This window comes from the organism of the source record quoted next, unplaced genomic scaffold, assembly GCF_019419815.1.
Source record: "Pyrus x bretschneideri cultivar Hongxiangsu unplaced genomic scaffold, Pyrus_bretschneideri_v1 Contig83, whole genome shotgun sequence".
In the NCBI taxonomy this organism is placed as follows: Eukaryota; Viridiplantae; Streptophyta; class Magnoliopsida; order Rosales; family Rosaceae; genus Pyrus; species Pyrus x bretschneideri.
Window position 1 is genome coordinate 1,674,012 of NW_025999824.1, and position 10,131 is coordinate 1,684,142.

Below are 10,131 nucleotides of genomic sequence, written 5' to 3' on the forward strand. Positions count from 1 at the left end.
ACAACGTAACTGAGCCAAAAAACCAAAAAAATTAGAACTTAAATTTAATGAATGGTTTATGTATGGGTAAAGTACAAAAAACTACCTCAACTATTGCGGTCATGACAGTTTCATACCTCATCTTTTAAAATTGACAATGTCATACCGCATCTTACGAATTTGTGACAATGTCATACCTCCGTCAATTTTTCTGTTAGTTTTTCTGTTAAATGCTGACGTGGCAATAGACGGGGACCACTTTTTATTAAAAAATTAATAAAATATTTATTAAAAACTAAAAAAAATATTTAATATTTTTTAAATATTAAAATAATAAATAAAAGTAAAATTAAAAAAAAAGTTTAAAGTACAAAATACTACCTCAACTATTGGGATCACAACAGTTTCATACCTCATCTTTTAAAATTGACAATTTCATACCGCATCTTATGAATTTGTGACAATGTCATACATCTATCAATTTTTCTGTTAGTTTTTCTGTTAAGTGCTGACATGTCTTGATTCGTGACCTACTTTCTATTAATAAATTATTAAAAACTAAAAAATAATTATTTAATATTTTTTAAATATTAAAATAATAATAAAAGGCCAAAAAAAAAAACCCTCATTTCGTCCCTCCCCTCCCCCGTCCTCCCTCCTTCCTCCTCTCCCTTTCTTCATCTTCTTCCCCCACCTGCAAATCCCAACAAAAAAAAAAAAAATCCAATTTGTCTTCCCCCCACACTCACACTCAATTTCCCCACACCCACACTCTTCTCCCTCCTGTAACCTAGAAAAAAAAAAAAACCCAGATCTCGTCGGTGGGAAGATAGGTGCACAAAGAAGGTGGATGATGGGTGCGGAAGAGGATGTGGAGAATGAATGAAAGTGGTGGATTTGGGGTTTGATGGGTTTTGAAAAAAAAAAAATTTTTTTTCCTTCTTCTTCTTCTTCCTTCTTCTTCCGCAGGGGGTTTGATGGTTTTTTATTTTAAAAAAAAAAAAAAGTTTAAAAAAAAAAAATTTCCTTCCTCCTTTTTTTCCTCTTCTTCTTCTTCCACCTCCTTCTCCTTCTCCTTCTCTTTCTTCTTCTTCTTCCGCATGGGGGGTGTTGATGGATTTTCAAATTTGTTTTTTATTTTTTCTTCCTCCTTCTCCTTCTCCCTTCTTCTTCTTCCGCGCCGATAGGGGGAATTTTTTTTTTCCTCTTCTTCTTCTTCTTCTTCTTCCTCCTCCTCCTCCTCCTCCTCCTTCTTGTTCTTCTGTAGGGGGTTGTTGGGTTTTCAAAATTTTTTTTTTTATAATTTTTTTGGGTTTGCAGGTTGGGGGAAGAAAATGAAGATGGGGAGAAGAGAGAGGAGGGGGGAGGGGGAGGGGAGGGACAAACAGATGGTTTTTTTTTTCTCTGCTTTTATTATTATTTTAATATTTAAAAAATATTAAATAATTGTTTTTTAGTTTTTAATAATTTTTTAATAGAAAGTATGTCCCGAATCAAGCCACGTCAAAAATTAACAGAAAAACTAGCAGAAAAATTGACAGAGGTATGATATTGTCACAAATTTGTAAGATACGGTATAACATTGTCAATTTTAAAAGATAAGGTATGAAACTGTCGTGACCCCAATAGTTGAGGTAGTTTTTTGTACTTTACCCTTTTTTTTTTTTAATTTTACTTTTATTTATTATTTTAATATTTAAAAAATATTAAATATTTTTTTTAGTTTTTAATAATATTTTATTAATTTTTTAATAGAAAGTGGTCCCCGTCTATTGCCACGTCAGCATTTAACAGAAAAATTGACGGAGGTATGACATTGTCACAAATTTGTAAGATGCGGTATGACATTGTCAATTTTAAAAGATGAGGTATGAAACTGTCATGACCGCAATAGTTGAGGTAGTTTTTTGTACTTTACCCTTTATGTATTTATAGGAAAAAAAATTAAATGCAACGGCTAGCTAACTAGCCATTGTATTCAAAAAATTTTTTGAACAATCCTGTCGATTATAACTGACAGGATTGCTTTATTTTCTGGCCAGTCCCGGGATGGCTGGCTAGCTGCATGCATCCAGCCCTCCAACCCTCTAGCCCTCGAATGCAGCCAGCCCTCCAACCCTCCAACCCTTTCCGATTCTGTGGGGCCCTCTCATATTCCACGATCCTCTGATCTAACTATTGGTTGGAAATGATTTTCGGGCTATTTTTGACCTCTGGTCCTGGACTATCGGTTGGAGATCGCCTTACAAAATCTAAGCTGATATTGTACGTACTCATTCATTAAATAAATCCAACCGATTGACCAAAACGTTGGACCACGTGATTGCTAAGTCCCTAGAGGGTGGCCCAGTATAAGTACTTGAAAGGGAACTCCAAGCAAGCACCTTCTCCTTCTCCGGATACAGAGACAGAGTCCTTGAGCCGTCAAGTCGTTTTCTTCTCCTCCCGCAAGGAAACTCCAACCACATACCAGCCACCTTGGGTTGAATTTGAATTAGGGTTAGGGTTTGAGAAACATGATGATTCAGATCAATAAACCGCCAGTGCTCCTGCCTCCGCCGCCGCCGCAAGGGTGTTTGACGACGGCTGCTGTTCCGACAAGAGCAGGCCGAAACCTCCTTGTCCTCAACGCACCCACAAGGTCGACAACAATTCCGACAACTATTTCAATGGCTCGTCAAGTCCGACATTCGGTCCTCCCAATAATCCCGATGATGAAAAGAGGAGGAAGAAGAGCAATGGCTGCTTCCGATTCGGTTTCTCCTGCTGCTGTTGTCGACGTGGATATGCAGATTCGGGGGAAGAAAAATAACAAGAATAACAAGGTTTTTAAGGCGTACGGAGACCCCTGCCTCGATCTGTTTTTCAACGTCACACAACGACCCAGCGATTACCGCGAGAAGCAGCAGGAGACGGAGAAGAAGTATCACACCAGAATGTTTAACTATCTGCGGCAACAGCTCCCCTTGGCCTGGTCCCACGATCCTCTCACCACTCTCAAGCTCATCTTCAACCTCTCTCACTGCAATATCGACGGATCGAAATGGTACAGTGAAGCTTTTGAATTCGCAGCTGTTTGGCTCCACCACAACCACCCCGACACTCTGTTACGCAACTTCGGCTCTCTTGCCGACTCCTTCGGTCCTTCGTTCACCCTGCTCGACGTTCTGTACGGCCTCCTCGTTCCTCCTCAGGATCAGCTGGATCACACACTAGGAGGAGTTACTCCAACGCGAGAATCCGAATTCTCATGCTGATCGGTATGCCCGCGACCCGGCTTACAGGCTGTTGCACGACCGGGGTATGGATGCGTTTGCGGAGCAGGTTGAAGTCCGATCTTGAAAAATTGAAGCAGAACAAGCTCGAGCTCAAGCCGTGTGATTATGATGACGATGTTGACGATGATACCGACTACAATGCTAAACGCGGTTCTCTTGATGCTCATGCTTATAATGATCTTCAAGTTTCTTGGGCAATATATTGTTTGCTTACAGGGAACCCCTGGGACGCACATAAGGGGCGCTCCATTTCGCTGGAAGAAAGCACTGCGAGGAGGCTTCTCCCCCCCGAATCAGATGTATCGCGGGAGTGGGAGCGGCTGAGGAAGGAGGTTTTGGCGCCCTTGAAAAACTACTCTAGGCGTCAAAGTCGGTTTGACAGGTGGGAGCGCTGCGAGGTGAAGAAGTACTTGGAGGAGGTGAAAGCAGCAACAACAATTATAAAGCCCGACGCTTTACTTCCAAATGACATCCTACGCTATCTGGAAGATGGCAATGTTGGGGAAGCGGCAGAGCTTCAATGGAAGGCAATGGTGCAAAAGGTCAAGGAGGGCGGCAAATTCAAAAACTGCTGGGCTGTATGTGACAACGGCTTGTGCCAGTCAAGGAGTTTGAGTTTGGGACTTTTGGTGTATGAACTGAGTGAAGAGCCATGGAACCGAAAAGTGATGAATTTCAGTCTGCCTGATTCCCGCTGTAAGTTTATTCGGCCCATTCATTTTTTGCCCCAGCTGCATTCCATTCAAGGCCTCGACGATGTTAAGTCCAAGTTCTCCTTTCTGACAAGAATGGACAGGAGAATGGACATAAGCATATGTATTGATTTACAAATGGTGTTTGATGCCATCTTGGAAGTGGCTGTCAAGGAGAATTTGAAGCCAGAGCAGATGATCAAGAAGCTGTTTCTGTTCACCGACTGCGCAGGCTATGATTGGAAGGGTTACGAGACTCTGTATGAGGCCATACGGAGCATGTTCGAGAACAAGGGGATATGGGGATGATGCGGTGCCACACATTGTGTTTTGGGATTTTTGGGGGGGTTATCATTCTCCATCCTTTGATTTTCCTCATAGAGGGGTGACGGTGTTGCGTGGCTACTCCAAAAATTTGATCAAATCCTTCTTGGACAATGGTGGGGATTTTCGCCCTCACCATCTCATGGAAGTAGCCATTGCCGACAAAGAATATCAAACTCTTGCTGTAGTCGACTGACTGACTCGCTTAATCATCCCGTCCCTCCTTTGGCATTGGCGATAGCATTGGCATTGGAATTGGATTGATGATCTATATGATCTCCTGCGATCTGATAGTCCATCATTTCTTACTTACCGCAGTTTTCAGGTAGAATTTAAGCTAGTAAGTAACCTCTATTAGGAAGAAGAGGCATCCTATGTGCGTCTGTCTGTATTAGCTAGATGTGGTTTGGATTCATTCCAGAGCTCTCTCTTATCTTTATGTAACATTAGAAATAATCATACGTTTTAGTATCCTTAATTATATTGTTTCCTCGGTTAGTAAGCTAGCAACTGGTGGTACGTATATTATGCATGTTTAATTAAGCTTATTAGTTACTAACTTAATGATGAGGTACATGATATTATGGATGATTAATTAAGCTTATTAGTTAGTGGTGAAAGCAATTGGTTGCTCCTAGACCTAACAATTTCTTACACAACTCATTATCACAACACAAAAATGACAAAAAATAACGAATTTCAAGTCAATACAATAACTAATCGGATCATCCATTAAAAATCCGTTCTTAACCTCGCAGACCAGACGGTTGGTTGCTCCTAGACCTGACAATGTCTTCACCTCGCGGCGTTCCCACGCGATAAACATGCCAAAATTAGCGTACCGAAATTGAAAATTTGGTATATCGTAATGTTCTTAAGCTGTAGTTCATTTGATCAGTAATTTGATATCGTTTGCTTTCCAAAGAAATAATTCGAATACATATGAATCTCAATAACTTCTACCAACAATGACTTTGACGAAAATATATATGCCATTTGTAACATATTTACAATCACAATGAACTTGTTTTCCAACCTGCTCCTTCCCCAACCAACCCTTACAGCAAATACGTTACATACATCCCCATTCACCAAGACATGAACACCCTTGGCCCGTATCCTAACAATCACAAAACGATCTAAAAAGGATGAAAAACGAATTACATAACACAACAAAACAATGAAAGATTCTTTCCTTCATATGCCTCTTCCACACAAGTACCTCGATTCAATCCTCCAGCGTTATGTACTCTCCGTTTTACCTTCCAATGGTCCATCCTTAAACAATTTCAAACTGAGACTATTGAACCGATCTCGTGAATACTGCCTTGATGCTTTCCTCCAATCTGTCCCGGCCTTCATCATTGCGGCAAATTCCTCATAACTTATTCGTCCATCCTGCAACCATGGAAAGGGATTCAGTGTGAATTCTAAGCAACTACTAGAACAAGAAATTAATGGTTTTGGTTCATAAGCAGATTTGCAACAAGACACTCATTAAAACAATTTAACATGCAATCTTACTGACCTTGTCCGTATCTACGTCATTAATAATGGCATTGATAACATCTTCAATGTTATCATCAACTTCATTACTCAAGGCATCTCGCAGCTCTTCAATTTCAATATACCCATTCCGGTCTTTGTCGAAGAATTCAAATGCTTTGCGAAGATGCTCCTCATCATTGCCCATCCTTCTTAGGTGAACAGAGATGGCTACAAATTCTCCGTAGTCTAGATATCCATCATTGTCTACATCACCCTGTTTAACAGAAATGAAACCCCTCTTATTAGTATGTGTAGCATTATATGGATCTTTAAACAGTAATGCACTACAGAGTCATTCAAGCAAGAAGGTTTCAGATTCTTTGAGTCGAACATGCATATAGATGATAAAATCTATGTCAAAAGAAATCACTTGGATAGTCGAACACGCATATGGATTATTTTTGGCCCAAAGGCCATAACTAATTAATCCTCTAACATATAAAACCATAAACTAATACAAGATAATACTTACAGCTTCCATCAGAATATGAAGATCCCCATCAGGAATTTGATGGCCAAGTTTATGCAACCCAACTCTTAGCTCGTCAATGTTAATCTTGCCCTTGTTGTTAATATCCATGAGCTTAAATCCCTCCTGTATACCACCAACTTCCTCCATCGACAAATGCTCGGCTATAACCTGTTAATTTAAAATTCCAAAAGAAAACATTAGCAACTGAAGACACATGCATCCCAAACAGTTTTTTTTTTTTTTTTTTTTTTTTTTTTGGAGAAGATGCATCCCAAACGTATAATAGAACACATAAAGCAGATAAAGGGTTATGAAAAAATTATCAAACAAAAATCTTAGAAAAGAATACCTTGAGAGCGCTTTTCTTGAGCTTGTTCATAACAGAGAATTGCTTGAGCCTTGACCGAACAGTTTCACCTAAAGAAACATTTGGAGCTTTCTTTGCATTTTGTAACCAAGGATGATCTGCACTCAAAGAACCAAGAATAAGATGTATGTTCATAATATTATGTTTTGCACTTCCAAATTCTTCAAGCAACAAAAGTCTCTTTAATATTAAACTATAATGATAACCATCGACAGAACTGAACATTACCTAGAACTTCCTGAGCTGTAAGCCTCTGCTTTGGATCGGGATTAAGCATCTTCTTCACAAGGTCTTTCGCATTATCAGAAACCAGAGGCCAGGGGTCCTTCTTAAAATTTACAACAGACCGTATAATTGCTTCTGCAACTCCTTGTTCAGTTTCTGCACGCAAGATAATAGATTCAAGTCAGAAATTGTACAAGATGCTAAGCACTAGGAAAGCCAGAAAGTAATCAGAATTCGATAGAAGTGAAGAGAAATTAGAAAATGGCAAATTCATTTCAACGGGTCTCAATTCATGCATGCACGTATAAATATATGGTGAGTAAATATGGTAGCAGCACATCACTTTTTGTAAGTAGATAAATTTCCAACCTAAGAATCTACAGCACACAAGCACATATTTTAATAGAAGCAACACCAACTTGTTATTTGTTACCAAAGTCGATAAAATACAATGTGTTTGGAAATATTTTGACCAACCATGGTCCATGAACGCACAGTGCAAGCAAAAATATAAGATATAACTGGTGAATGTGAACTTTAAAACAGTTCTCCCCACTTAATTTCTTCACTGAAAATATAGATAGATACTGCCTTCATATTATCTAGAGTGTAGGATTGTTAATTTGGAGAACAACATTAATTAAGAAAGATGAAAACAGCACCTACATACTTCAGTCGAGCTATACTGCACTTACGCCTTGTTAGTGTGTGTCTGTGTGTGTGTGTGTGTGTACACTATATACCATATAATGTACCTTCCCTATAAGAATGTAACTACTGTATAATGCGAGTTGTATCTATACTATAGTGAGATATTTAAATGAACACGCATTTGGGTTAGCAAGCAATGCACATATAAAAACGAACACAAACCTGCCCAAAATGGTGGAACACCACAAAGTAAGATATAGAGTATAACTCCAGCACTCCACACATCAATTTCAGGACCATAGTTGCGTTTAAGCACCTCAGGAGCCATGTAATAGGGACTTCCAACAATTTCATTAAATACTTCACCTGGAAATACATGAAAAAAAAAAAAATGTTTTGGTAAACTAATCAGAACAAGAAAATCAAATGGCATAGTTTGGAGAAGACTTTACCAGGTTTAAAGAATACGGACAGCCCAAAATCAATTGCCTTTAAAGGTGCTGTTTCTTTCTTGTTTTCAAACAAGAAGTTCTCGGGTTTGAGATCCCGGTGTATTACACCGTGCTTGTGACACATCTGCAAGAGAATTAAACACATTAACATTATGCTAGGGTATGTAAACCTATCAAAAGGTTGATTCCTCAGAGAATAATCTTGGGAACAAAAATCTATTCTATACATAAACGGCAAAAGAATCAATTCACCACAATTCCACAATTGCAATTCACCACAATCCAATCAATCACCGATCCAACATGATCACTAAAAACCACCAAAATCCTCACCTGAACAACTTCGACAATCGTCTTCGTAACGGCGGCAGCAGCACGCTCTGTGTAGTGGCCTCTGGACACGATTCGATCGAAGAGCTCACCGCCCTCACAGAGCTCCATAACAATGTGGACAGCATGGTCATCTTCATAGGTGTCTTTCAAGCTCACTATATTGGGGTGCTTAGGCAAATGCTTCATGATCTCAACTTCTCTCGTCACATCCTCTATATCCACAGCTGTTCTCAGCTTGCTTTTCGAAATCGACTTACAGGCGAACTTCTCGCCGGAGTCCTTATCGGTGCAAAGGTAGGTAATTCCGAACTCTCCACGGCCGAGCTCCCGACCCAGTTCGTATCTCTGCTCGATTTCAGCGCCAGTCGGGTCTTTCAGCACACAGAGCTTGGAACCACCATTTCCCTGGCCGGGGACGTAGTTTATCGAAAATGGATTCTTCCTGTTCTTCTTGTCCTTCAACGGAGAACCCGTCTGGGGGGTCGCACAGCAATTACCCATCTGTGAAAATCGGTCTGGGAGCCAGAATCGTATCAGAATTCGATTGAATACTCGAAATCTGAGGGTTTAGGGGAAAATCAAGAGATGGGTTTCGAGATCCGAATTGCTCTGTAACCCAATTGAATATTGAGAATTTTTTTTGGAGGATGAACAGAATTTGAAGCCAGAGATGTGACTTAAGGAAATGGGGAGAGAGGGTTATGGGGGTTTGGAATTGAAGAAGAAGATGCAAAGGGGAATTTAGCGTGTGGAAGCCACCATTTGGTGGATTGGTGGATTGGTGGAATAGAGACAAGGAGAAAGGGTCCAGCCTCTATCACAGAGACTTCCCACCCTATCTATCTCTCTCTCTCTCTCTCTCTCTCCACACACGGTTGGATAGACAGATAGAGATTTAGAGAGAGGGAGAGAGCGGGGAGAGCTTTGTTGTTTCCTTAAATATTCTACACAAAATTAATCTCAAATTGTTTTTTCATCTCACACAATGCCCCTAACCACTTCTCATAATTACAATCCATGTCCCATTTTATTTTATTTTTATTATTTTTTGTAATTATTTTGTTTTTCACACTATCATACAAAATTATTAAACTAAAATCTTGAACTTACAAGTACAAATGAATACCTGTAGTATTAGTGACGTCCATTTTATTTAGTTTTTGAGAAAATTAACTATTAATAAAAAACCACGCACTATATATTATTTAGTTTGTAAAAGTGTTATTCACACTTCAAAATTGTTATCGTGTACTTCAGCTTTATAAAACAGTAGAGAAGATTTGCACAAGAATACGCATGATGATCTTTTTGAAGCGTCAATCACAACTTTCTGTTATTTCTTATATTCACTCCTTTTTATACGAGCAATATTGAAAATAATTGAACAATTGTATAAAGGTAATTACTTAATCATTGGAAGAATGCTTGGCTTTTGTTTTCGTTTAATTCTCTTTGTATAATGATTAAGACAACAATGATTGCATTTTTTAATACTTTTCAAAATATGATATGAATGATGGATAAATACACTCTTACTCATCATTGGAGAATTTGGAATTTCATACCCACCATACTCTTACTCATTATTCAATACACTCTTATCATCGAGCTAACCATAATGGCTTATGTAGATTACCTTGACATAACTAATTGGCTTTTCTTCTTATAAGAATACCATGGAGGAATTGAGAATTACTCCTAACTGATCTCTAATGCACGATAGAATACTCTAAGCTAGTATTTTTCTTAATTAGTGTGCATTTTATACTTGTTCTTAGTTACTTATTAGTTTTTGTGATACAACTAAAAA

General features: G+C 38.9%; 1 protein-coding gene across 1 annotated transcript; it reads right to left on the bottom strand.

The window, feature by feature from the left end:
- Positions 1-5,142: 5,142 nt before the first annotated feature.
- LOC103936345 (calcium-dependent protein kinase 32) lies at positions 5,143-8,825 on the bottom strand. The gene is made up of 8 exons (XM_009346185.3): positions 8,322-8,825; positions 7,989-8,112; positions 7,759-7,902; positions 6,889-7,041; positions 6,643-6,758; positions 6,294-6,461; positions 5,802-6,035; positions 5,143-5,671 (listed from the first exon to the last, which is right to left on the bottom strand). The coding sequence occupies exons 1-8, from the start codon at positions 8,820-8,822 to the stop codon at positions 5,516-5,518; spliced, it is 1,596 nt and encodes a 531-aa protein (XP_009344460.2). The 5' UTR covers positions 8,823-8,825; the 3' UTR covers positions 5,143-5,515.
- Between the last annotated feature and the right edge of the window lie 1,306 nt (positions 8,826-10,131).

Coding starts and splice junctions, on each gene's coding strand:
- LOC103936345 (XM_009346185.3), bottom strand. CDS start 8,822: ATGGGTAATTGCTGTGCGACCCCCCAGACGGGTTCTCCGTTGAAGGAC. Junction 6,036..6,293: donor TTCATATTCTGATGGAAGCT/GTAAGTATTATC, acceptor TCTGTTAAACAG/GGTGATGTAGACAATGATGG. Junction 5,672..5,801: donor ATGACGTAGATACGGACAAG/GTCAGTAAGATT, acceptor CCATGGTTGCAG/GATGGACGAATAAGTTATGA.